This window comes from Xyrauchen texanus, chromosome 8 (genome assembly GCF_025860055.1).
Source record: "Xyrauchen texanus isolate HMW12.3.18 chromosome 8, RBS_HiC_50CHRs, whole genome shotgun sequence".
In the NCBI taxonomy this organism is placed as follows: Eukaryota; Metazoa; Chordata; class Actinopteri; order Cypriniformes; family Catostomidae; genus Xyrauchen; species Xyrauchen texanus.
In genome coordinates, this window is record NC_068283.1 from 19074757 (window position 1) to 19102604 (window position 27848).

At 37.0% G+C, this 27848-nt stretch overlaps 3 protein-coding genes across 10 annotated transcripts in view; 1 reads left to right on the forward strand and 2 right to left on the reverse strand.

Annotated features, from left to right (window-relative positions):
- LOC127647334 (lethal(2) giant larvae protein homolog 1-like) overlaps nt 1-2837 on the forward strand; it is a 56450-nt gene extending 53613 nt beyond the window's left edge. For all 4 annotated transcript variants that reach the window (XM_052131510.1, XM_052131512.1, XM_052131511.1 and 1 more), the window contains exon 23: nt 1303-2837. The gene's annotated coding sequence lies outside the window, so the exon portion shown is untranslated. The remainder of the gene's footprint in view (nt 1-1302) is intronic.
- Nucleotides 2838-5676: 2839 nt separating this feature from the next.
- On the reverse strand, nt 5677-12489 carry ccdc97 (coiled-coil domain containing 97). Of its 2 annotated transcripts, none has more exons than XM_052131515.1 (6): nt 12161-12489; nt 11380-11550; nt 10955-11282; nt 8134-8373; nt 6463-6586; nt 5677-6222 (listed from the first exon to the last, which is right to left on the reverse strand). In XM_052131515.1, the coding sequence occupies exons 1-6, from the start codon at nt 12263-12265 to the stop codon at nt 6099-6101; spliced, it is 1092 nt and encodes a 363-aa protein (XP_051987475.1). In that variant the 5' UTR covers nt 12266-12489; the 3' UTR covers nt 5677-6098. The 2 variants fall into 2 exon arrangements, with proteins under 2 accessions (XP_051987475.1, XP_051987474.1); XM_052131514.1 differs by having other exon boundaries at nt 5683-6222; nt 11380-11553.
- Nucleotides 12490-15829: 3340 nt separating this feature from the next.
- LOC127647333 (voltage-dependent T-type calcium channel subunit alpha-1H-like) overlaps nt 15830-27848 on the reverse strand; it is a 115180-nt gene continuing 103161 nt past the window's right edge. For all 4 annotated transcript variants that reach the window (XM_052131508.1, XM_052131507.1, XM_052131505.1 and 1 more), the window contains 10 exons: nt 26902-27053; nt 26530-26639; nt 25495-25628; nt 24355-24425; nt 23973-24051; nt 23272-23393; nt 22843-23148; nt 21190-21358; nt 20640-20797; nt 15830-20554 (listed from right to left, as the gene is read on the reverse strand). In XM_052131508.1, coding sequence (XP_051987468.1) covers nt 19574-20554; nt 20640-20797; nt 21190-21358; nt 22843-23148; nt 23272-23393; nt 23973-24051; nt 24355-24425; nt 25495-25628; nt 26530-26639; nt 26902-27053 — 2282 coding nt within the window. In that variant the 3' untranslated portion in view covers nt 15830-19573. The remainder of the gene's footprint in view (nt 20555-20639; nt 20798-21189; nt 21359-22842; nt 23149-23271; nt 23394-23972; nt 24052-24354; nt 24426-25494; nt 25629-26529; nt 26640-26901; nt 27054-27848) is intronic.

The following is a 27848-nucleotide window of genomic DNA, read 5'->3' on the forward strand; positions in this document are numbered from 1 at the left end:
TATGACTTTCTTCTTTCAACCAAACACAATCAGAGTTATATAAAAAATATCCTGGCTCTTCCAAGCTTCATAATGGGAGTGTATGGTACCTTAGATTTTGAAGCCCAAAAAAAGTGCATCCATCCATCAAAAAGTAATCCATACGGCTCAAGGGGGTTAATAAAGGCCTTCTGAAGTGAAACGATGCGCTTTTGTAAGAAAGATATCCTTATTTTTTTATATAAACTGTAATCACTGGCTTCCGGTATTGGCCATCCGCGCGTTCACAAGAGAGTCGTGTTCTGGCGTATGACGTAGGTGTAGCATAAGCTCCGGTGAGATGTGACGAACGTGGAAGCGCAGAGGATAAAGCAACACAAAACGCTCATCACAAATTAAAAGACAACAATGAGGATTTTTAAAGAAAAATGTCAGAGGATTTCGATATAAGAAAAGAGGAGATTGGTTCAAACAAATAGGGCTGGGCTAAAAAACACAGTGTACACCGACCAGGAACTCCGGGAGATGGAGTATTTTAATCCATCAGCGGCATACAGCAGCAGCACAAACAAAAGAATCTGGTATACGGAGAGTATGGTGGTGCTCACGCTGGAAATGCGAGATAATGCTAACAGAGGCTGAGAGTGTTTTTCTGCCATGAATGGACTATTGGAATGACTGGATACATGAACAAACGCACCATTTTAAGACTAATACAAATCTACATTATAGCTAAAACCACTCTTCGTCGTTTTCCTTTGCTGTAAAAAACACGTTATTCACTTCTCACCGGAGCTTACGCTACTCCTACGTCATACGCTGAAACTCTACTCTCTTGTGAATGTGAGGACGGCCGTTACTGGAAGTATGGATTACTTTTTTGATGGATGGATGCGCTTTTTTGGGCTTCAAAATCTAAGGAACCATTCACTCTCATTATAAAGCTTGGAAGAGCCAGGATATTTTTTTTATATTACTCTGATTGTGTTTGGCTGAAAGAAGAAAGTCATATACACCTACGATGGGTAACCCTTTTATTCTATTCTTCTGAAGTCATGTGAAGCCAACTTTGTAAGAGGAATAGACTGAAATGTCAGTCGTCGGAATATAATGCACAAGTCATATGAACCACTTTTTGATATATTTTTTTTTACGCTTTTCATTTTGGAACTTGACGGCACCAGTCCTCATTCACTTTGATTGTATGGATTGTATGGAGTAATACTGCTTACTGCTGATAAGATCAGAGCGTTTGGATGAGTGCCTGCAGTTAAATATAATTGCATCAGAATTTAAAAATTTAATGAAGATGTTCCTTTTCAGGGGCAGTTATGGGAACAACTCATCAGCTGAACTCATTACTTCTAATTGGGACCTGACGTTGCACCATGAAGATTTTACAATGGGAATGTCGCACTTTTCCCTGTGCCAAAAGACTGAATGATTCATTCTGTGATACTCTTCTCCTTCACCTTTTACTCCAGTTTCATTTTTTTTCCCCTCATAAAATGGTACATTTGAGAAGAAGTGACTTTTAAAGGTATTGGATGAAGAAAACGACCAAGATATGTTGCACAATGTCCGTTTGCAGGTAGGGGGCTGTTTGAGCTTACAGTGACCCCATGAAGTATTTCTTTTCTTTTTAACATTCCTTTTTTCCCCATGTCACCTCTCGTCTCACTTGGTGACATTAATTAATTTACGCTAAATCAAATAGGAAATACATGTATTTAAAGTTTTGACTTTATCTTGCTTCTTGAGTTAATTTCCTAAAATACATGGATGCTACAGTCAAATAATATCTGTTTGGGTTACCAACTGCGCCTTGTGTAGGTTGTTTATTGTGGCACCAAGGAAAATATCTTTAAAAGTCAAATTAAGGCAGAACTCATTTAGAAGTTTGAACATTTAAGTGCCCTGCTCATTTAAGTAGGAGAAAGGTGTTTAGTCTGTATGAAGTGTTTACTTTTTTCCTCCTGACAGCCTCTTCAACAATATCTGTGATACTGTGATGGTTTCTGAACACAAATCAGGAGTCTATTGAAAAGTTCAAGTTATGGACCCTGTGGGTTTGATAAGAGAGATTTTCCTTTCAGTCGTCGTTATTATAATTATTTTTAAATAATGTCCCATAACCACTTGCCATTTGTATGCAATTCTGGCAGTTTACTGTGAAGGCTATAATTTGAAGGAATATGTGTAAGTTCATGTTACGCATGTGTTTGCATTAACAAATTATGATTGAGCTAATTACTTTTTCTATTTACACAGTATACTTTAGAATAATTTTATATGACTTAGAAGGGTTGGGATTTTGTACTTTATAGATCTGTCACTGGTGTTTAGGTAACGAGGCATTTATAACACTGCATTTTGTTTCAAGTAATTACTACGTGAACGTTAGGGGTTAGTTTACTGAATAGACAGAGAATCGATTATGAAGGAATAGGATGAGTGTGGAGCACAGTCACATTTTAAATGATTTGGGAAACGATTGGCTCAGATCAGATAATGCAGTTTTCAGTAAGTGGGCTTTTAGTTATGTAAAGAAAATTACTTGTAAATAGACATGCTTATTTACATCAACTACAAAGAAAACAATTGCACATAAATAATTTCCCTGATATCAGTGACCTTTCTCTACGTATTACCTGCATTTGTTTAGTCTGTTATACGTTTCAAAAGGACCTCACTAATTGTAGTCGTTTTATGTTTGTATATTTTTGATGCCATTAACCTTGCTCCATTCAGCAACTATCCTGTGAACCTGTATTTAAGTTTTATTTTTCTTGTGTAGAATTTTAATTTGAGATATGGCAATGCTAAATAAAAATCTTGAATGTTAATAAAGTATCTACTCCACATCTCGTTGAAATGTTGTTGTCTGTTCTCAAACTAAACCCCAGGCCATATTTTCCTAGAAGACTTCCATTTCTTTCTTTTAAGCTGTCTTTACACGGCAAAGGTGGCACAGAAGCTACATCTGAAGAGGCATTTAGTTGTATTTACACAGACTGTTTAAGGCTGCTCAGAGCAGGCATAAATGCATTTACACCGCAATTACAAATGCATAATGTCATGAGATGAATATTTAAAATCTAAAATAATGAATATAAACCAATGGAAAACATTAAAATATACTTTTACATATGAAACTAAATTATAAAATATATGCTCTATCATGACAACAACAAAGTTTAAGGCTGCTCTGGTTCTGTGCTGAGCAAATGAAATGCAAAATCAAAGCAGCATCAGAACTGTTTTTGATACTACTAGACCTCATTTACGCTAGCGCCATCTTTGATTTTTAAAGGGTAACTAAACACCTGTTCAAAGTCTGACTCCACCCACTGGGGGCACCTGAGACTCGTAGTGACGGATTAATTGACAGCTGCTGTCAGACTCTATGTTATTATTATTCCTCACACGGTCGCAAGACGACATGTACATGAATCTGGCGTGGTGAGCTGGAACCTGCTTACGTCACGAAGTACCGCAACATTCAATAGGAAAATTCAACTGCAGTAGCCACCGTTCAACCTGAAGAGGGCAGCACTCAGACGTTTTTACACCATATATTGTAGAATTAAAACACTTTATACACAAATGTCAAAAAAATTACTTGAATCAATGACCAGTACTAATAAAGCCCCATGCTTACAGATCATTAACTAAAAAAAAGTTGGTTTAGGGTTTAGTTACCCTTTAATGGGAATGACAATGAGGCTGAGGGATAGACTTCCAGTCTCTTCAATGGCATGAACGGTAAAGCTCCTCGATCTCATCTGATTTTCCACAACTCATGTTGTCTGGAGTTCTTCGTATACTGAAGGTTCTTGGACAGATATTTTATCAATGTTTTGTCTGTGGAACAATAATAAAAAAAACGTTAAATTGCAGTAGCCTACAACCCGTCGAAGAGACTGATCCCTCACAGCCTCATTGTCATTCCCAATTCTCATTAAAAATCAAAGATGGCGCTAGCGTGAATAAGGTCTACGGAGGCTTAGGATGGTCATCGCATGCTTAATTTTGTCTAGATTTTATGCATAATCGTGCCTTTACATAGAAACTTGAGCAGGTACAGAGCAGCCTTAACTTGGTTGTGTAAAGACGTCTATAGTTGCCATGATTGTAATTGTTTGTATTGTTGTAGACTGGAAGCTCCTGTCACCAAGACAAATTCCTTGTAAGCATAATTGGCAATAAAACTGATTCTGATTCTGATAATGGAGCCAAGTTGTTTTCCTTGGCTGTACAATACGAGTTATCTCATTTGTGTCACGAAGTTGTCTAGTCTTTGTAGGCTACATGGTGACCCATTATAAATGTCTTTTAAGATCAATAGAACTTGCAGTGAAGATACTTGGGGTTTAAATAGCCTTTCCACTGTCACAAGTCAAACTAAAAAAAGGTGTTTTTTTTTTCTATCTTTAGGTGAAATCAATGACGGATGTAGCTCATTTACTAATGTTTACAGAGTTGTTTTGAGCAAGCACTGAGATGCCCTTAAGACTTTTAAAATGAAATGTATGGATGAAACGAGAAAAAGCGTCAACTTTCTGAAGGTGGACATTAAAATACAAAAATCAGGGCGGAATGTCTTTAATAACCCTTGGACACCATATTTAATTTGAAACAAATAAAAACTGAGGGATAGATGTGCAGTCTGATAAGTTGGTTGTAGCCTACTAGCTTCCGGTTCTAACGAGGACATTTTTTGTAAAGATATTTATTTATTTATTTTTAAACAGCGATTGACACTGTTCTTCCGGCAGCCTTTAAATGTGGGATTTACCCTGACTGCGCTCCATTGCTAGCAAATTAATTCTAAATAACTGACACATGTATTAAATATTATTTAATTTAGCATCAAGTACACTTAAATATAGAAAGTTTGAATCTTGTGTTCTCTGCATGTCCTGCTCTGCTTCCTAAATACTGTAGGGTACAAGGGACAAAAGGTTCCTTTGATTTTATTTTCTCCCAAAACACTAAATTGCAACAGAAACTGCCAACGCACTTTCATAAACACCTGTTTGTCACTGTGCACTACAAAATGTTCCTGATCCATGAGACCAATGCGTTTGTCTGAAGTTTGATTTTGAAGCAATTTGATCTAATCTTTAATATTTTTTTAAATGTTGCAAATGTATGTAGCTTTTGAAAATTAACACATTTATTTTGAGACAAAATACTTATTTATAATTTTCAGTTTTAAGGTAATAAAAAAAACTGAAAGGATAGTATATGGGGTTGTTGCTGGTGCTAAAGGCCCCTAAAACACATTTTGTTTTTAAATTGGGGCATATAGATTTGTTATGAAAAATGTTCAGTGGGCTCACATTGACTCATCCAATCTTAATAGAGATTAGTTAAGAAGTAATAAAATGCAAAATGTGTCTGAAATTGTTGAATTTTTCTGAAGTACTTATTTTGTGTAAACATCATCTTAATGATCTAGGCATCCTGTGGTCTAAAAATGATTTGCATTAGTCCCAAATTGTGCCCTACAACCAGAATTTACACATTATCACTTTAAACCCCTAGGGGTCTTTTAACCTACACTTGGGGTAAAAGTCTAACTCATCAACTTTTTTTTTTAACTGCATTTTAATCAAAACAACTTTCCGTATTTTTTCCCCCACACAAATTATGTTGCTCCATCAAAAAAATAAAAAAATAAAAAAAAAAATATATATATATATATATAACCTTGATACATTTTGTGACCATGATAAAAAAATTCCTTAAGGGGTGCCTTTAGCCCTGTTGTACCGTACTCTTCAAGGGATACATTTGATAGTCGTGTGTACAGCACAGCAAATTAAGTGAACAAACAACTTCTTTACAGTAAAGTCTTTTGACTTTTAAACCACTTCGGTAAGACCTGCAACTGGGTCTTGTATATTTTACAAGTGTTGAGAATTCATTACAAGTGTTCTCAACCACAGATTGAAAAATAGTACTCCTTTATTAAAGACATTTTGTTGCAGATCAACCCATTTACATAAGCAAAATGTCAAACAATGAAAACCTGACCAGGATTTTTTTTTAAGGATTTACGGAGAATTGAAACAAATGTATTTTTATTTGGAGACCATTCTGTACATGAAGGGCTACTGCATCATATCCTCTTCTTCTTCCTCCTCCTCCTCACCATCATCTTCATCAAAGTAACGCTCCTCTGCATCATGGCTTACAATATCAAGGTTATCGTAATCTGGGTTCTCATCCACTTCACTGCAATGTGAATATTAACATGATTCAATTATTTAAGAGCTGAAATATTGGCAATTAACACTGATTCAATATTAATTGTACAATCAGTTTTATGATTGTATTGAGCATTGGCATAACAGATGTTTGACTTGCATTATAATGAGGCTATTTATTTCTGTTGACTGACAAAGTACACTGAATATGAAAAAGTCTGATTAAAATTTAGAGGTAATTTAGAGGTGCAATGTATTACTGTTTAACCTGTAATTGAAGTCATCCTTTCCATCCAGAAATCGCTGATGCATTTGACTCAGGAATTCTTCCCTCAGCATGGCTTTCTCTTGTGGGTTCGGCTCCCACTCTGCCTGTCTGGGCTCATCACAGTCTAAAACACAGATATGCATTCATCCATCAAACAGTTTTTAACAGAATCGCAGTTATGACTCATTCAGTCAGGACAAGTGGTCAGCTTATATTAAAATTAATTCCAGTTATAGACTATATTTGGCTATAGTTTTAACATCAGATAATATTTAGCACATTTAAAGGTGTCTTTTTGCCCTCAAGTTAGCATGGTATGTCCTGTAGACCTTTCCACTCAAGCACATTTGCTTGGCTCATGAATATTATTTAGGTTACATGAATGGAAAGTCCTGTATCAGCCTAATTACAAGGCTCGACATTAACTTGCCCGTTCAAAATTTCCACTTGTCCCAGACAAGCAGACAAGCGTTAAAGAGAATTTTTCTTGCTGACCAGAAAAGTAGACTGATTCAAATCTCAATAACAAATGTTAGCTCAATCGCAAGGGATTGTGGGGATTGAGCACAATTTTAATCATTCCCACATGTTTCACATGCAAAATGTCGAGAATTCCCTCCATCGCGTCACCCTCTCTACCTCTCGCTTTCACTCGTACAGTGTTCAGCAGCTTGTGAGTGTAAGCAGTGCACGTATCTACTGAACTTTAGATTTTACATATATAAATGGGTATAAAACTGTTAACTGGACATGCGAATGGTGTTGTACCACATCTCTAAAGCGACCGATAAAACTATTGCTCCCATTTATAATCAACAAAGCTGTCTTCATCACAAGCGAGCAATGTTGGAGAGAGCTCATTTTGTCTCGTCACATCGTGGCGCTCCCTCAGAGAAGAAATTGCAAAAATGCTTTGTGTAATAATACCATCTGTAGAGTGAAGAGAAACTCTTAAAACACTTATGCACCCGTTACATCACTCATCTTTCTAGAGCTCCACCTAATGTATGTATCCGAGGTATTTCCTCTGCCATGTGAATTAGTCAATTTTAATAAGTATATAACATACTTAATATACATTATATATTTATAATATACATTATATTAATATTAACACTATAGCATTATTAAATAACACACAATGAAAACACATTATCTCTCTTTAATATTTATATCTGTTTTTTTACTATACAACATAACTATTTTGCAGCAATGTTCTCTCAGGATTATTATATCTGTTAACATTTTTTATGCATTTTGTCAATATTAAACAGCTGTTTAATGCAACTGGTGAGAATTGACTTGTACTCTCAAAGAGGTGATTTACTCAAAAATGAAAATTTGGTTACATTTTACAAAAAGGTTCCATTTGTTAATGTTAGTTACATACAGGCTTGAGGGTGAGTAATGATTTACTGTCTTTCTACACTGCGTTCTTAATGGTTCTAAGGTGTAAATGATGATGATGGAGGCTTTTCTTTAGTCGAAGAAAAGCCAATAAGACAAAAAGTAAATTTTCTTTACTCAGACAAGTGAATGATCAATTTACTTGACTGAAGGACAAGCACAAGACAATGCTTAATGTTGAGCCCTGAATTATTATTCATGAGCTAAATCGTTGCCATGTCATGACATCATAACCAGTCAGTCAGCAGTTATGAGGACTCTCACCTTCTTCATCAGACTCCTCCACTGCACACTGCTCTCTCTCCTGCTCCTCCTCCAGACGGTTCTGAATAAGTCTCTCCTGGTAGGAGTTGATAAGCAGGTCAGAGAGTCCCCCTGGGCCGTTCCGCATGGCCTCCTCGGAGCGCTGAAGGATCTCCTCTTCACTGAGGTACTGTCCGATGTACTGCTCGTACAGCAGAGGATCTCGCACACGCATCTGTTCCTCGCTGAAGTACTGGCCCTCTGCAAGTGGACAAAGATGCTGAGAAAAGTCTCTTCTGAGTAATTCAATATGTTATTATTGATTTAAGCATTCCTTAAGTTCATGCTGCATTAAAGAATATATATTTTCCTTGCTGCTTTGAATTCAAAAAGAAAAGCTCAAATTATCTATGTAAACTAAACTGCAAAAATCATAACTTGTCATGGACTATTCTGGCCCACATGGTTAGCCAGTCAAAAGAGGTCATTTACATACAGAGATCTTAAAAGTACACTAGCGAAAACATTTTCACGTGAATGATCCCGATATTAAGACGAGATCCACGCAATCCATTTTTTCATGGATTAATATCTCTTTTAATATACGTTCTGTTCTTTACAGTCAGTTGTTAATCGGAAACAAGAAAAATAGAAACATTTAAATATATACACAGACAGCACCAATGTACATAGCACCCCAAAAAACACTGTTGTTCATCGAAGCAATTGAAGCAATACATGGAATCTGTACATTTTTAAAAGCTAAAATGTGACCAAAATTAAGAAAAACTAATGATAAAATTTGATTTGTAAAATCAATATGTTCTTAATGAGTTAGAAGGTCCCCTGTGTAATTAACAGCATTAGCTGAGAGAAATCTAGGGTCGGTTGCATAACATAGACATTAACTTAAGACTTTGTCTAACAATAAGTCTGGCTAGCTAAAGGTGACATAATTCCTGTTGCATAAAACAAGCTCACAGTTGTCTTAACTAAGTTTTCAATACAGTTTTCATTCGCTGAAAATATTTGCTAATTAGATGAATACACCGTCTACAATAGGTGCGTCCGTTGATGCAACGTGACACGCCGCAACTGCTTGAGGCTGTCGAACGTTCTAAACTATTTAATTTGTGTAGCAGTGCCAGCGCAAAATGAAACACAACACCCGTTAATTGTCAGTGCAATGGACGTGCTGCAACAGGTGCTTCCAGTGTAGACAGTGTGATTGATTATAATGGGGTTCTATTGTTTTTGATGCAACGCAACATGGTGCTTGCGTCTGGTGTAGATGGGGTGTTACATTTTGGTCTTAAATTAGAGCGATCAAGTTTTTATGCAACTGACTGAAAATGTTAACTAGTCTAAAATGTTTTTTGCAACTCTCCCCTAATCAAAATCTCAATCAACTCAAGAGCTTGTGAATAGAAACTGAATCGAAATCTGAATTGAAACGAGAGCTTCTGAATAGGGATTGAATCGAAATATGAACTGAATAAAGAGCTTGTGAATATGAATCGAATTCTCAATAAAATTGAGAGCTTGTGATAGAAATCACATATGAATTGAATCAAGAGCTTGTGAAAAGGGATCGAATCGGAATCTGAATCAAATTCAGAGCTTGTGAATAGATATCGAATCGAAATCTGAATTGAATAGAGAGCTTGCAAATAGGAATCGAAGTTTCAATTAAATTGAGAGCTTGTGAGTAGGAATCAAATCTGAATTTATTTGAAAGCTTGTGAATAGACACTGAATTGAAATGAATTGATATACATCAAGATTGCGCCGTGGATGGCCGCCTCGGTGTGAGCGCTCCAATTCTTTTGTTGTTTTTGTTTGTTTGTCCTGTGTTTAGTAATCTTTTTCCATTCAGTTTTACCAGGGACGAACTGCTGAACATTCGGCAGCATATACCAGGTTTTTGACTATTCGGACACTTTGCTGGACATTTTAGTCGAAGGCGCAGCTAGGTTATTCAAGAGACACAGGCAAGGGAGACAAGCAGGCACGCTAGTCAAGCTCCGCTGGCACGGGTTTCAAACAGCCCTGCCAAGTATTCATCTAGCAAATCTCCGCTCTCTTCCTAACAAAACGGACAAACTACATCTACTCTCCCATACAAACAAGGACTTTTCAACCTCTGCTGCTTTTCCGGACAGCGCATAACAACTGAATCGAACTGAGAGCTTGAGAATAGAAATCGAATCGAATTCAGAGCTTGTGAACAGAAATCGATTCGAATTCAGAGCTTGTCAATAGAAACCGAATTTAAATCTGAATTTAATCGATAAATTGTGAATAGGAAACAAATCAAGAGCTTGTCAAAAGGAAACAAATTGGAATCGAATCGAGAGCTTATGAATAGAGATCGAATAGAAATCTGAATCAAACTGAGAGCTTGTGAATAGAAATCGAATTCTCAATCAAATCGAGAGCTTGTGAATAGAAATCGAATTCTCAATCAAATCGAGAGCTTGTGAATAGAAAGAAATTGAAATCTGAATCGAATTGAGAGCTTGAGAACAGAAATCGAATCAAAATCTGAACTGAATTGAGATCTTGTGAGTAGGAATCAAATCTGAATTGAATCGAGAGCTTGTGAATAGTAATCTCTGATCGGAAAGGTGGAAACTGTCATAAAAAAACAAAATTATGACTGTTTTGGTGCAAGAAACCTTGACTAACATTGTAAGTGGACTTAAGGTACAAATAATGACACACAAGTGTAGAATATGGCCCCTTTTAACTGCAACTGTCAGCTGTAATGTTTGAAATGGCTTTTTTTTGTGCTCCAGATTCTAATTCAAGCAGGTGTTTCAAAACAACCTGTGCTGCTTACCCTTCTGAAGAACACGGAGAGCTGCGTAACGACTGTTACGGATCCTTGTCCGGTTGGCTGTGCCGGTTGCCCGCCTCTGAATTACCTTGCAGTAATACTGAGCTCTGCAGTCACTACTCATGTGAGAGAAAGCCTCTAAGTGCTCTGGTTTCAGATGGGCCTGATAACGCTCTAAGAAGACTAAGGGCTTGGATTTGTACTGTTCCATAAGGACCTCCTTCTTCTCCTCTACAGTTAAGTCTGGTTCTCCAAGCTGTTGGCTTTTCACTGGACTCCCACTGGCTGCTATAGTCTCTATCATGGCTTTGAGACTGCTGGATGATTCACCCTAAGAAACACAAGTAGAGTCAACAAATTGAGCAACATGGTTAGAATCATGTATAATTGTTACATGAGATGAATTTAAGTCTAATATGACATCTCACCTTTAGACTCAAAAGAAAGTCTGGGGAACCTGCACCTGTCCCAGAGTTGCAAGTGGTTGAACCCTCTTCGACATGTGTCTTAGCAGGACATCTATTTTCAGGTGTAGGTTCACCGCATTTGGTAGATGTTTCAGGTTTTGTGCATGGTTCAATTTCTCCCCACATTACTGTCTTCTGCAGCAGATAGAAATGTCAACAGGGATATACACAGGGTCACAGTCATTTTTGGGTGATTCTCACAAAAGCTGTCAGGCTATATATATATATATATATATATATATATATATATATATATATATATATATATATAGATATATATATATAATATTTTGCAAATAGAAAACTAATTAGGGCCATTCAGATCTTAAACATGGCATTATTACCCCCAATTCTCATTACACGTAATGCAAACAAGATGGTGATTATGATAATGTTATAAATATTATTTGAATTATTAAGTATTTAAACATCATACTAATACTCCTTAGGTACTGCCTTTGATTTATATGTCATTTTAATTAAAACCTCAGTGTACAACATATTAACAAAAAAATAAAATAAATTAAGACAAGAAGGGCGGGGGTCAATAAGCTTAAGTGTCCTGGAAATAGTCACAATGCAATAAATAAAATACATAATCTTCATGGTCCTATATGTAGGCTTTGTTTTCTTATATATATTTATTAATTCGGGCTTAAATCTGGACATTTTCTTGACAGTGAAAATCACCCTTCTGGATTTACATGATACAAGCAGAAGTGGATAATGATACCTCACTTACCTTTATATCTGGAGAGACTTGGCACCTCGCACCTCTCCCAGACCCGAAGCTGAAAGTCCTTTGACCCTCCTTGGGTTCTGTGCATGGCTCAATTTCTCCCCACATTTCTGTCTTTTGCCCAACAGTTGTTGTATTACTATTTAACTGTATAATGAGTCTTTTAATTTAATCCGTCCACGTTACTGGCGTTCATGTGAGAAGATACATTTCATGACTCTATGACTACGGCTATACCCGTGCCTCTTAATAGACAACTTTCACATGACTCCTTTTAAACGTTATAAAAACAACAACACTTCAACGTCCCGTTCATCGGTACAGTCACGCTGTCAGTTCCGTGGGAAACATGGTAAAGGCGACGGAGTTCCGTTTCTTCTGCGTGTTTCTGTTCTGAGTCATCCGGCAGATGGCGCTGAAACTTCAGTGGAGCCACACACTGTTCAGAAATAAATCTTGAAGACAAACGGATGTCTTAAAGGGACAGTTCACACAAAAATGAAAAATCTCTCATAATTTACTTACCCTCATGCCATTTCTTTCTTCTGCTGAACACAAATTAAGATTTTTCAGTAGGTGGGCATGTTAATGTGTCAACATATTAGGCTTAATAATTTGTCATACATACATTTGACTAAATTATATAGTTTTCATAATTATTTTCCAAAATATGTTTAAGACGAAAATAAAAATGATGGGATGATTTGTACTATACAGTAAAATGTACAGTGGGTTTAGATTACAAAAATGTGGATTAGAAAATGAATGCATAATGCACTGTGTTGAACAGAAGAATGCACAAGATAAAGATGTAAGAAGATAAAAAATATTTTCTGATCATTATTTGTATTTAAAGAGTACAGAGATGTTTGGTTCATACTAAATAAATAAAAATAAAAATGTTGTTATGGTCATTAGAGGTCGACCGATAGTGGATTTTAACAATAACAATAACTAAGTTGGGCTGTACCTGCTGATAACCAAATAATCAACCAATAGTTTTTAAAAATTTTAAATGAATTTAAAAATAACACTCAAAGTAAAATAGTGCTGAACTTTATTACAAAACAGTACTGACTGAACCATGAAAATGTGTTGTACTTTTTTAAATTAAATAAATATATCAATATTAATATATATATGAACTTCAAATTCAAATGTTATAGTCTTTTTTAATTTAGATTTTTAAATTGAATTAGTTTCCTTAGTTCACAAGAGGGCGCAATAAATACATAAATCATTCAGCACCGTTATATTATTGCGTAGAACATTCCTATCCTGGCTGTTAAAAAAAGAGCATTTTATTTTCAACTAATGTGCATAAAATAAACAGTTCACATGGTGTTACACTTGAACTGATTAGTACTACTCCAGAATAAAGCTTCATAATAACAGCAAAATACTGCATTGTTTTTTTATTCAGTACTGTTGTATGTAGTAACAATATTCACAGATAGCTGTGGTATTCGGCTGAACAGACTATGAGCCCAGGCAAGGGGCTGTTCAGATGAAGCCAAACAAACTGGAACTGAACGTGATAATCTCAAGACACATTTCAAAGTTGAATATCTTTCCTGACAAAACATTTAAACAACTCATTGCTTAATCTGAGAAACGCTTATAAGAGAGCAAGACACAATGGCCAAAGACTTCCACCAACTGTAATGGGCTGTTCACACTGAACGCTTTTGCAACCATCAATTTGCTTTTCTATGTAAACGCATGCTAGATGAACACCTTTGTTTCCCTTTGTTTTGTTTATTCAGCATCTTGTGCAGAATCACTGTTTTTTAGATGATGAGTCTAATTAAAATTAACTTTAAAAGCATATTGAGACTTTCTGTTAAACTGTATTTGTTGTGCTGTGTCTAGCCTTTTTTAGCGCAAGAATGTGATCAATCTTAAGTATTCGTATTACAGTGATTATACTTTTTATTATTGTAATAAGATTGTAATTCTGATTTATTTATATGTTTCTCTCGGCTGCATGGTGATATTATTTTGCTTTCTAACGTCACTAGTTTTAAATATGCAAATTAGCTGGCTAACAAATGTCAGCTGGATATAAAATTATGCAAATATATGGTAACTATCGTAACATTTAAACATTTGGGTAGGACTTGCGTGCATTTTGTCACATTGTTCTAACAGCTTGAGTGTAGCTTTATTGTTAGCATCCTCTCAGCATTGTCGGCAAACATACTACTGTTCTCTACTAATGCAGCATCTTGTCATAAAATTCATTTCTTTATAATGATATGACAATGTGTACTGTAGTGGACTGTATACATGCCTTTAAATCCGAAGTCTGAAGTCTTTCGCTCCCATGCAGAGTGTAGTCTCACGTGTCAAAACAAACACCACAAGGCATCAGTGAAGTGATAGTTGTTATTTCACCTCTAGAGGCCGCTCTCATACAGTATAACGACAGCAGAACCTTCCCAGCCGCTCCAACACGGGACGCAACAAAGAAAGTGTCGGTGTGGATTTTTGCTGATAACGATAGTTCCAGAAATCTGTTATCAGTGCCGATTAATTGGCAAAACTGATATAAATCGGTCAACCTCTAACGGTAATTATTAAGTCAAAATGAATAAAGGATAATAGCGTCTTGTCAAACTTTAAGCACACAGATTTTAAGTAGACTGCTAATTATGCATAATAAAATTGCATATCATCATGGGAACAATTACTGAACAAACAATTGAAATATAAATAAAATCTGTCATCTATAAAGGCAGATAGTCTGATCTTTAAATCAAGCAGACTGACAGAATTAAAAACATAACGGTGTGTAACACGTTTAGTACAAATAATGCTCACAAATAGAGGCTTAGTATCACCTATCTTTCAACTGTATTCTCCAAATATTCCACAATATGCATAACATATCATAAGTGGGTAAGAAAAGAACAACAATTATCTTATTTTGCTTATAAAGTTGTGCATAATTATGAACAATGAGGCAGAAATCCAAGCTAAACTTTCTTAAAGTGTGTGTTTGTTTCCTCAGTCACGCGGCCCGCGTCAGTTGCAAGAGTGCGCGTGTAATCTGAGACAGCCTCTCTAACACATTGTGTATTATAGTCATTACAATTGATTATTAAATTCCATTATCAATGCATCAACGTTTCAGCATTATAGTGATGCATTTTACACCCTACATACTATTGTTAAATATAAAAAGGTAATTTCATTTGGGCGTGAAAGCTTTTATTTTAGGTGGCATTTGCTGTGCCACTGCTCATTCTGAAGGGCACCTCAGCAAAACCCCCTAGAGCCACCCCTTCTGCACATGCCTGAATCTTGGTAACTTGGTGATAGACCTTAGTTAAAGTAGCACCATATTTAATGCTGTTAATGTGATCATATTCCTGCTCAAGTCACAGCCTTTGTACTTTTAAACTAGACATTTAACTGATTCAAGGTTACTGCCAGGTCTGAACTGGCTATTGGTTTCTGACCTAAACCGCTCACTGTCTGAGATATGTGAATGTATCCCTTGTTATAGACAAAAGACAAATGTGCATTTAGTTGAAAGCACTTTTGGTAGGACAGTTCAATACATTAAATTAAAATGAAACAGATCACTGAACTGTCTATATAAACTTGAAGGAATAATTACACATCTTACTTTTGCAATAAAAATGTTTATCTGTATCACACAGAGAATATCCCTCAGATCACTTGTGATCATTACAGAATAAAACATACAATACAATTGTATAGCTTTTCAAACACTTCTGTTTTATCAACCAAGTCTTATAAAAACAAAAAAAAATCAAACTTATTGCAGACAGTTTGCTTAAAATGAATATGTTTTAGTAGCAGGAAATGACTGTCATCATAAAAGCTTGAAGAAAACACTTTGAGTATTTATTGAAGGGTTAAGGGCATTAGGCTGCTAGATGACAAAAGCTCATGTTTATATATATAAACAGCTAATAATATCATGCTGAAAGTGTTTAAAAACACTTTTAGCATTAAGATACTGCTCTGTCCAACAGTAATAAAAAATAAAATAAAAAAAAAACTCAATCAACGATCCTTTTGCAAAACTGTGGCTCTTTAGGAAATGAAACAATGCACACATTAGCCTAATATCACTTTAAATAAGAGGATTTTACTTGTGATTTGCCAAAACAGTGGCTTAGTTGATCTATACATGAATAACACGGATACCTCTTCAAAATTCAAGAACCAAAACGTTCCTTTGTGTTTCTTTCAAAAAAAGTGCAGGTACTCTCCTTGCTAGTATTAAACATGATTTTTTTCTCCTCACTTTTATTGTAACTATCATGTTAACATGTAAAAACAAAATTGTTAATAATGTGTTTATTTACATTAAAGTAGTATATAATTACGTTAAAAGAGGTATTTAAATTACATTTTCAAAGTCTGGCCGTAAATTCCTTCTTAAGATCTTGCTGAAGAACAAATATGGCCTTACATCCTCAACTAACAGATAGGGTTTGATTAGCTGTACTTTGAAAATAAAAACATACAAAGGGTTATTGTCTCTGTAAGCTGAGAAAGAATATTTAGATGCGCTAAAGTCTGTATCTTTCTCAATATCAAGACACATATGAGAACAATGGCAATCTAATGTAGAACTATCTTTTACACAAAATAAATGTTGCCTAAAACTGAAAAAGAGCATAATGTCTGTTTTTTCTTCTTACATTTTTTTTTTAATTATCCTCCCTTCTAGGCACAATTTGCTTTCCTTATCCTGCACACATTCATTTGCACACTGGAGCCAGATACTTGTGCAGATAATAATCAATAGAAATGGTGAAAAAACTGATTTGATGATGTTCAGGATTGAGAACGATTGAGGATGTAGAATCAAACACTGTCAGGATGCACACAGAAGCAAGTTCAGTGACATTTCACATAATCTTTTTACGAGCACTGCAGAATTATTTTGAGAATAAAAGCACATTTTCCCGTGTATTTTCTATGAAGGTTCTGTTTTCATCATCGTTTTGCCTCTTGTGAAAAAAAAAAGTTGTGCATATGAGCCGACATCACTTCTGTAACAGCCTTTTTTTTAAAGTCTGTAGTTTTGACTGCACCCAGCAGCTAAGCAATTTGCATAAGTACATTTGAGTGAATAAGATGCGATAAAATGTGCTCACCCAAAAGTTGCAGGTTCATGTTTTGGAGAAGAGCGAGGCTGAACTATGCCCAGACAAGCTTTTTTTTTTTTTTTTGCCCAGACGAGCTTCACTCGCACTCCTGTGGAACTGGACCACGGATCGTTTAACGAGCACCGATGCTTTTGCACGTGTCGAGTGTTGTTAAACTCACCGCTAAGTTTTGTGCAGAGAGCGTTTGGGAGTTTACCGCAATTTGATCAAAATCATTTGGAAGTTCAGATAAAAGTGATTGGCAGATCAAATAACTGACTTACATTAAATAAAAATATTACATCGTACCAGGAGACTTTGAGAAGTGTTGTACCGCTGCATACCACCCCACTTCGAGCACTGCGCCTCACTCTTTTCTGAGGACACAAACCCAGATGTACCATTTCAAAGCTGAATAAATTAAAAAGGAGATCAGATATGTGCTGATATGAACTCCCTTATTCTTCTCCTATGACAGTTATAAAGTTTGAACTACGGGAGAAACAGAACAAGGTCACATTTACATTTGTATTACTCTGTCCTTCACATGCAACTTGTGCCAAAGCCAAGGGCCACAAAAAAGTTAAAAAAGGTTATGTTGCTGTTAAATTAGGACATAATGTAGAGTGTGATGGAAATCTTAATATACATTTTGAGATGAACCTGAGCATGGTAAAGGGTTGCGTATGTGTGGGATTCACCTTACTGGCTGTGTTTCAGTTAACCCTTGTGCGTCAATAAAAAAAAAATTACTCAGAGGTCCTTAGAGGACAAAAATGTATGTCAAAAAACTGCCATAAAAATTAATTAGATTAATATTATTTTCCACTTTCACTGAATTTTTAACCAACATCAGTCCTGAATATTCATTCATTTTCAATTTTTAACCCTTTAAATGCCAGTTTGTTGACACAGTGCCACTGTTGTTTTTAACACCCCCACCCACCCACCCACACACACACACACACACACACACACACACACACACACACACACACACACACACACACACACACACACACACACACACACACACACACACAATTTTAGCTGCATCATTTATTCAATTGGCCTGCAGTGCTCTATAATACAGGAAACCGAAAATAGGAAAAAAAAGCATGCATTTGCTCCAAAACATGAGAAAAATTGCCATCTGGTGAAAAATATTAAAAACGTACATTTTGAAACCAGGGCTCCGGAATGAAAGCATAATTTCATAGAGTTCATGATTTCATGCTTCAATGGCACTGTGATCAAATATTGCAGTTTTAATGGGTTTCTATGGGGACATTTTTGTCCTTAAGGTCCTGAGTGTAGCTATTTTGTGTACACAGTGTATTATAGATATATTATAGGAACTGAGGTTGAAATATAAAAATTCCCCCAAAAGTACACACCTTTGGCAAAATGAATGCCATTGGCATTAACAGACAAAATGATCGAAAAAACAAAAATGAAAAAGACAAAAATGTCCCGAGGGTCGCACAAGGGTTAAAAAGTTATTAACCTAACTGGGTAAACTTACAGAAACATTTATAGTGTATTGCACTCAGGCTACAGATCATTGGAAGTTTGGTTTTCATTGGATCTATACATGACAGACCCCCGCCTCCCAATAGAAAAATAAGAATCCTCTCAATATATGTAGGCCTAAACAGACTATAATTGATACCACAGCTATTTGATTAAAAAAATTTACATTCACAAGAAGACAACAGAGGAAGATTCAACTTGAAGTTCAAACGGATATGTGCAAAAACAGTATAGATTTCTATAAAAAATATGTGCATATGAATAGTGCTTATTTCTTCACTAATACAATATGTTCTCTTTTACACACCATGAGTTAATAAAGTACATAACATGTACAGTTCTTATTAGTCTTTTTAATCTGTATACTCTATCTGTACAGAAAACATTAGCAATGTTCATGACAAGAGAGGAAGGACTGACAAATATCATACAGAGGAAACATACTGTAACACTACACATCCTGAACTCAAATCAATGTGATTGAGCACTGGGACTAAATTAAGAACCAGAGTTCCATTTGGAAACCTGAAATTGCATATCCCATGTTCAACAACTTGCCCAATCACAGTCGAATCAAAAGCGGTCCCAACTAGGATCGGCTGTCGGTTGATATTACATTTGAAAAAGAAACAAAGAAATAAACTTTGGCTACAGAAAGAGGTTGATGTCCCCCGTTCAACTAGTTGCCACACCCTTGAGTGCAGACGGTAACATTTGGATAAAGCCACCCACATTTCTCCTGTGATGTCTCTTATTGGGCTGTCCTGTTTACTGAGCTGAAGTCTGTGGATTCTTCAAATCTGCTATCGAAGGGGGGTGGCTGTGTGCTCTCGCACAGAATGCCTGCCAGACCGCCCATGGGAGTGGGGTGCGGCAGGGACAAATACTCGGCACAGTAAGAGGGATGACGCTCTACTTTGATGAGCGGCTGGGTGGACAGCTGGCTCTCCGGCAAACCCAGAGAGTCCCGCTGCAGGGTCAGGTCAAAGGATGGTGTCCTCCTCCGCAGTAGCATGCTGCTCTCTGACAGCTTTTTCATGGATGCAAGAGACCCAGGAGCCTCCGTTTCAAACGGGGGCTCTATGGAGATGCAAGGAGGGCTCATTTTTTTCTTCCTGGGAATGTGCAAGGACTTTCCACGTGTTGGAGGATACTTCTTTTCACCTAGTTCTTGAACAAATAGCTTATCATCTACTGTGGGGCAAATCTCAATCGAGTGTCTACGATGGTCATCGGTACTGAAGGGTTTTTCCAGAAAACCCTCAGTGTCCACACTGAAGCACTTCTTCGGGTCTTTATCTTTGAATTCGCCTAAGTTGGCAGCACTGCTGCAGTTCTTCACTGGGATTGGAAGCAGCATCCCTGAGGTGGCATAAGGAGACAGTGAGTGACTCCGGGCTTCTGGCTGGACCCCTGCCCACAGCTGTGCTGTGCTGTTGATGTGGCGGACCTCCTCATCTGTCGGATCAGCTGAGTCAAACATAGAGCCTCTGGGGCTGGTGCTTCTGCTGGCCTGACTGGAAGGTCGAGAGGAGATATTGTGCTGGCTGTGGGGGTGCTGGAAGGTGCGGACGCTCGGACCACGTGGTAAGGGTGACACCTGGGGGCTGCTGGGACTGTAAATCCGTGGGACAGGCAGCGTCAAGCTGCCTGTAGTGATTCCTGCTTGTCTGTGAAGATTGTCTTTGGAGCTGAAACTTTGCACATCAATTGAGTCATTTTTCATTGCCTCCTGAAATAATAAAATAGCATAACATGTAAAGCACATATATTTGCAAATGAATTGCCTAATAATGAGGGGATGAGCGAGAGTCTACCTGTCTGTGTAGAGTCCTTCCTATACTGTGGGTCGGAGAGGGCTTGGGAGGGGGAATTCTGGGGAGGCAGATGTTGAACTGGGAATGGGGAGGAACACCAGGGACTTGGGGCAGGGAATGGCCCTCACATAGTTGGGAATGAACCGAGGTGATGGAGCCTACAGGAAAGGATAAGGGTGTGTTTACACTATAAGCCCATAAGATATTTTTCCTTTAGAGGTTAATATAAAGTAATTACAGTACTGCCCTGCAAAGCCAAAAAGCAGTAACTACACATTTTTGCCAAATTTGAGTTATAATCAAAATAAAATCTATGATCTGTTCTGACAAACAGATTTTCCTCAACTATATTCAGATTTTAGAAAATGGTGTGAGACTACTTTATAATCCACATTTGACTGGATGATCAATAAATAATACAAAATAATTATAAATAATAAATGTTTTTAATTTTTTTTCAGTTTCAGTGTTACGTAGTTACTGCATTTTGGCTTTTTAGGGCAGTAATCACAAAGACATGAACTCAAAGTGGGGGGAAAATATTTAGTACCTAATTCAATGTACCCTTGACTGGGTTCCACCTCTTCAAGCAGATATGGATTACTGGCCGGCCTCACAGGGTGAAACATGTAACTGTCATTGGGCAAAGAGTGCATCCTTAACACTGAGATTTTTCGTGGAGAGAGCATATTCTCCTGGGTTCTGTGCATCCCCTCATCCTGTGAAAGAGAAATGTATTGCATCTTTTGTCTGCCCTCATACATAAATTCACAAAACCCATAAACACCTAGAACTAAGCTAGCTGGGCTCATTCATCGGCTTGATGCAGCTGACAAAGCAAATAGACTCCTTGCCAGAGCAGCCCAAGAGAGGTGACAAATGTTCCTGGCCTCCCCACAGAGCCACACTTCTTGCTGACCTCATCCTCTCAGCATATTTTCTTTGTATTGTGACAACTCAGCACCCAAAAAAATAAAACAAATGCAATACTGTTCCCTGCAGCTAACTCAGGCTGCTTTTTATAGAGTTAATGATGCACAATATTTGCTAACTTAATTAAACAGAGAGAACAAGTGGGACAATGGTTGGTACATTATGGCCAGTTAATTTTACTATTATCATAAATATACAGCTTGAATCGTCTCAACAAGGCTTGCACGGTAGACTGGTGCTACAGTAGTATCTCGATATTAAAGCTTCAAAATACTGGGAGTGCCAAAGTATTTTATAAACGGTACAAATGTTAATACGGTAGTACCATAAGTTATGATGTCTGTGCAGTATAAATATTATTTTCGCTAAAACCTTTATTTAAATCAGACCTATGTCTGCAATAACATTAAAAATATTGTCTTTTCGAGTAGCTTCCCCTTCACGCAGTGCCCTTTTTAGAGCGCAAAATGCTGTTTAGAATTTGCCTCTTATATGGTGTTGTTTATTTTTCAATGAGTGGTTTTCCCATGCTTCAAACACACACGTCTGAATCGCAGCATGTTAATTTGGCGGTTGTGTCTCCAAATGGATAATATGGATTTAAGTACAGTTTGGAGAGTGAGAAGCTTTTTACACAATTAAAGTAGCGGGATTTTGAATTATATTGGGAAATCCCATCTGCTGTGAATGCCTACAGAGATTTCAAGCCAAAAGGATAAAGACCAGCAACCTTATTATACACCTTCAGACACATCCCTCTGAATACACACAGGTAGGTGTTACTTCATGGCTGTTTTGATGCGGCGAAGATACTTTTTTTTTTTTACATCAAACTAAGAATGTATTAGTCAACAAATTAGTCAGTTTCACCACTTCTGGAGCAACAAGTGGAATTTCCAAGAACCACCTTTGCTATGACAAATTGTGTTAAGAATTAACACACTATTGTGCGATATCGTGACACTACTTGGTATTGTGATACTTTAGCTGGTATTGTAAGATATGATTATGGTTTTGTGACAACCCTAGTCTCAACATTTTATTTTTCTTTTGGGATTTTTGCCTTTATTTACAGGAAGATAGAGCTTGGACTGAAAATAGGGTGAGAGATAGACTTGACTCAGGCCAGACTCGAACCGGAGTCCTGAGCCATCTTAAAATCTTACAGGACATGTCCTGAGCATATGCAAAGCCCACTTTGCCACATCTCTGACAAACATTTGTTCTTTAAGAAGCTTTTGAGTCATTAAGGAAAACTGGGCTTACTTACCTCTTCAGGTGAATCTGGGTGTAGTCCTACAAAGGTTGCCCTTCCATCAGACCCTGTAGAGCTCGCTGCTGAGACGTTGCTGAGACGCCGAGCCATTTCCATCTCCATCTCAATCTCAGCATCCATTTCTGCATCTTCCTTAGCTTCCTTATTGCTCTCCTCCAAGTGTTTCATCAGTACAGCCACCACCACATTAACAAGCACAAACTGAGCCATCAACACAAATGTGACAAAGTAAATGGGGGAGACCAGGGGCAGGTAGCTGAGGCAGGGTTTATCCTCTGGAGTGCACTCCCGCAAAGTGTCCTACACACAAACAACACTTAAGTGAAATTCAATAACCAGGGAGAATACTATTGCACCACTTATAAACCACCTTAATACAGTCAGTGCAATAGAGTTGTCAGATGCCAAACTAGCTTTTAGTACCTTCATTATACCATTCCAGTTGTCCCCTGTTGACACTCTGAATAATGTTAGAAAGGCCATGCCAAAGTTTTCAAATGTGGCATGACGACTTAATCCTTCACATGGGTTGTTGTCATTGCATTCTAGATGAAAATAATTGTTGACAAAAGGGAGACAATTATTAAACACTGTTAATCACATCCTAAAGAGAACAGTTTTAGACACTATAATGTGTTGCTAAAAGTGGAAGTAACATGACTGAGTCCTCTGCATACCATTAAAGAAGCAAACGAGCCAAGCAAATGCTTCTCAGACATGTCTGCCCCAATAATTAGCATTGATTCTAAAGCTGAAGGCTAATGAATGTAATTAGAGGGCTTGCATTTTAAGAGAAAGCATAATACTGTCATTCCTGTTCAAGAGACTTCTCACAGGGATATACTGTAAGTAGCATAGAAATGTCTTTTTAAAGCCTAGGGGCATTCTCACAAAACGCTGCTATTGCAGGACCAAGCTGCAAAGATCAACAGAGCCAATTTCTCCTATCATGATAGTACTGTAGTCTAAGGAGAGTTCTGTGAGGGAAACATGCCCTTAAGGATAATTTACGATCAACATTTAATTTCCGATCAACATTTCCAGCCTAAGCTAAGGTAGAGCAAAGCCGCTACAACTGTCAAATGGAGAGCTTGGTATGAACAGTGCAGGAATGCAGCACTGACTTAGTTTCCCGAAAAGCTCCACGCCAAGTGCTGCATAAATGAAGAAGAGGAGCATAAACAGCAGGCCCAGATTTCCCACCTAAAGAGATGAAGCACATTATCACAGTATGTTATTAAACAATCAATCATGGGAAGTAGAATGTGTTATACATAGATTCTCTGCAATTGTTTCTCTGTCCTCCCCCATGTCTTCCACATTGCGCACTGCAATACTACAGTACATCTTTACCCTTCTAAAACAAAACCACGTGCCAATATATGTCAATTGTATCCACATATACCCACAACAGACACATGCATGTGTTCTGTATATTGTATATACAGTATATTGTGTATTATGTAGGCCTATATACAGTATGTAGATTTGCACAGCTTTAGTTACCTGTGGTAAAGCTTGCATTACTGTGTCCAACAGGGCTCTCATGCCAGTAGCCATCTTCAAAAGCTTCAGTACTGTTGATTAAAGCGTAATGAGAACACCTTATTCCCACTCATTTCTACACGTATATAAAAATGGCACTAAAGTTGCGCAGAAAACATATCCCAGGATATTTGTGGGTGTTTTTATTCAACATCAGGTACTTCTAGCACTGTGGACGTCTAGAGAGTAAAGTCTTGTTAAAATATTTTTCCACACTTTATTTGTCTACTAACAATGTCCAACATTGTACAGTATGTACATGTTTCACAGGAGATGGCATTTTAGCCATTTTATTAATGAAAGTCATTAAAATTCCCACCACATATCAAAAACTGTATTGCGTTTAATTTAATTCTGTGGTGGAAATGACGGTGATGAAAATAAAATATTTTTTCAATAAAGGCTTTTTTTTTGTCCATACCTCATAAATGCCTTGGATTTTTCGCTTTTTACATAAAATGTGGCTATACTTTTTTGACAGCTTTGGAGCACACCTGGTTCTTTTTTCCTTATGTAATAATCTAAAATATTCTTTAGGGATTTTTCTAGTTTGAAATTAAAGTCTGGGTTTGGGACAAGGCTAAATCCGTCAAATCAGCCTGGTAAAATAAAAACAATAAGAACATTTATTATTTACTATACATTAAATAATAATATAAAAGTTTAAATCGGTTTGTTTGAATGAAAATCATCCCCTGGCAATTAAAATTGTCTGAAGTTGAAGAAACGTCCTTGTGCTTTAGGGAATACTTCACCAAATGAAAATGAAAATGTATTTACTCACCCTCATGTTGTTCCAAACCACGACTTTCAATCTTATGTGGAAGACAAAAGGAGATGTTAGGAAGAATGTTAGTCTTAGTCACTATTCACTTTCATTTAATCTTTTTACCATACAATTACAGTGAATGGTGACTGAGACTGTAATTCTGCCTAACATCTCCTTTTGTATTCGATGGAAGAAAGGAAGTTTACAGATATGGAAAAAACATGAGGGTTAGTAAATGATCAAATAATCTTAATTTTGGGGTTAATTATCCCTTTAATAGGAGGAGATACTAAAGAACATTGTTGATACATGCAGCGGCAAAACTGCAGTACCTCTGGCTATCCTCAACACTCTCATAATTCGGATGATGGTGGGATTGATTGGCAATGCTGCGTTCATCTTGATCTCCTCCAGCATGATGCCCATGATAGAGAGCAGAACTATGGAAAGATCTAGCTGGTTCCATCTGCAGGTGCAATAAAAGTTATACAGTTAAAACACAACAACCCTCAATGTGCATTGTTTAATTTTTCTGAACATTAAGCAAGCTGAGCACACAAACTCTACACAGATTCAAAAGCATATTGCAAATACAACAGCATACGGCTGATTGCACCTGAACATGTACTAATGTGAGATTGATAATTAATGGGGATCATGACTCCTTTTAATTGATCATGATTCCTTAAACTGAAATGAATTATTCACCAAGTTTCCCGTGCATCTCATAACATCCAATGTATTAAAACAAGACTTAATCACACTGACATGCTTTATTATAAAGTTTGTTTTCAACATTTATTGTATTAGAGAAGTTATCCTGTGATAATACATGTACTGTTTAATTTCGGCCCATGGCCCACAATCAAGTTTGATTTTTGGCCCTGTGAGGAAAAAACCTCTGATATATAGCCCGTATAATGCTATTTAAAGAGCACCTTATGCACCCCGCTGTTCACTTGTTAAAAAGAATATGGCTTGACAACCATAATTGTCAAGATAATATAATATATAATCTTCTTTAGAATATTAGATTATAACACCAGTATAAACTGGTTCATTATAGATTTGCATCCATTCATCCATCTGTTTATTCTAAACTTTTTTCAGAGATGTGCCACAGTTAACTTTTGAAAACATCTCATTTTCAATATTTAGTATATTAGTATTTGTTTTCTGAATTTTTTTTGGAAAGACATTTTTTTTCAGTGCTTTGTCAGCGGAACTATCAACACCAATTTAAACAACAGTTAATTACAACACAACAAAGTGACTGTACTTATATCCTGCACAGCCTCGTTTTCATTCCCATTCTCATACATTATTCTGAATAAGGTCCTTTCACATCTATAGACCTGCCACAATACCTGTCTTTGAAGAATTTCCGAAAGCCAAAAGCCACAAGTTTGAGCAAAGCCTCAATAATGAAGACGATGGTAAAGACATAGTTACAGTATTTCAGTGCCTCTTCAAGGTACTGTGGGAGACAGAAGTAATGATGTTAGCACATATATTTTAATGCAGTACAACAGGGCCCTTCACCCTTTGGGGTCAACAACATTTTTTGTTAGGTTAAAACTAAATCTGCAGGATGTTGGCCCTCCAGGAGCACATATGAATTGCCCTACAGTACAATTGAACAAAATCAAGATATGCACAAGTATCACATTTTGTTCCATGAGCCTCTCCTGCAACTGTAACAAATCAGCAAAAAGTTAATTGAGAGTTCAGAGACTCACCAAAGGCTGATTGTAATGCTCGATAGACATAGTGACCACATTGATGCAGATAATAAAGGTGATGAAGAGGTCCAGGTAGTGGTTGGTACACAGTGTGTGGATGTACAGGCGGGCTGGAGAGTAGTCTGCATAGTACGGTCTCTGCTGGGCCTCTGTTGAAACAGACACACAAAAAGACAGCATGGCAAGGGTCATTTCAGGGTAAACATGTACAAACCAATACACTGATGCAGAGGCAAGAGGCACTGATATGAAGAGATGATTACTACAGAGAGGACCAGGATTTAACCTTACTATCAATGTGATAATGTGGTATTATTGTGATAATTTGCTTAAAAGAGATCTGTTTACCAAAAGCCCTCTCATGCAGCACTCGTGCCTTCATGAACTTAAAGCATGCTGCTTTGGGTGAACATGCTGTGCTGAAAACATAAAAGGATTTCTTTGTGTGGCACAGGGTATGGGGGACGTACTCTACTTTGTTTTTCTCAAGGAGAGCTTAAAGGTGAATGTACATTGATTAGTTGTCTCGTGGGCGATATATTGGACATGACAACAACCATAAAATTGATTTTTGTTTGAATCCATCTTTCTGAGTCTGCCATAAAAGCATGTTTTCTAGTAAACACCATATGCCAAGAGAGAAGCCTCTAAGCTACTGAATACCTAATAGACTTAAACATGCAAGTACAGCATCACGATGCATCTAATAACTTTCCTTAGTAGATATAACATTCATGGACATCTAGACAATTTTGTAAAGTTGCACATAGAATCAGTCTATCAATATGATGGGATAATGACAAGCACAGATGGAATCTGTTTACAGGGGGTCTCGTGCTGCTCTAGAGAACGTACTGCTCTTGAATATACCTGGGTCCACAACTGACAAGAGTGAAGCATTATGCTTAATGTAATAAATTTGAATGATTTTTAAGCAAGTACAC

Coding starts and splice junctions, on each gene's coding strand:
- ccdc97 (XM_052131514.1), bottom strand. CDS start 12,265: ATGTGGGGAGAAATTGAGCCATGCACAGAACCCAAGGAGGGTCAAAGG. Junction 11,283..11,379: donor ACTTTCTTTTGAGTCTAAAG/GTGAGATGTCAT, acceptor TGTGTTTCTTAG/GGTGAATCATCCAGCAGTCT. Junction 6,587..8,133: donor GGAGGAGTCTGATGAAGAAG/GTGAGAGTCCTC, acceptor TCTGTGTTTTAG/ACTGTGATGAGCCCAGACAG.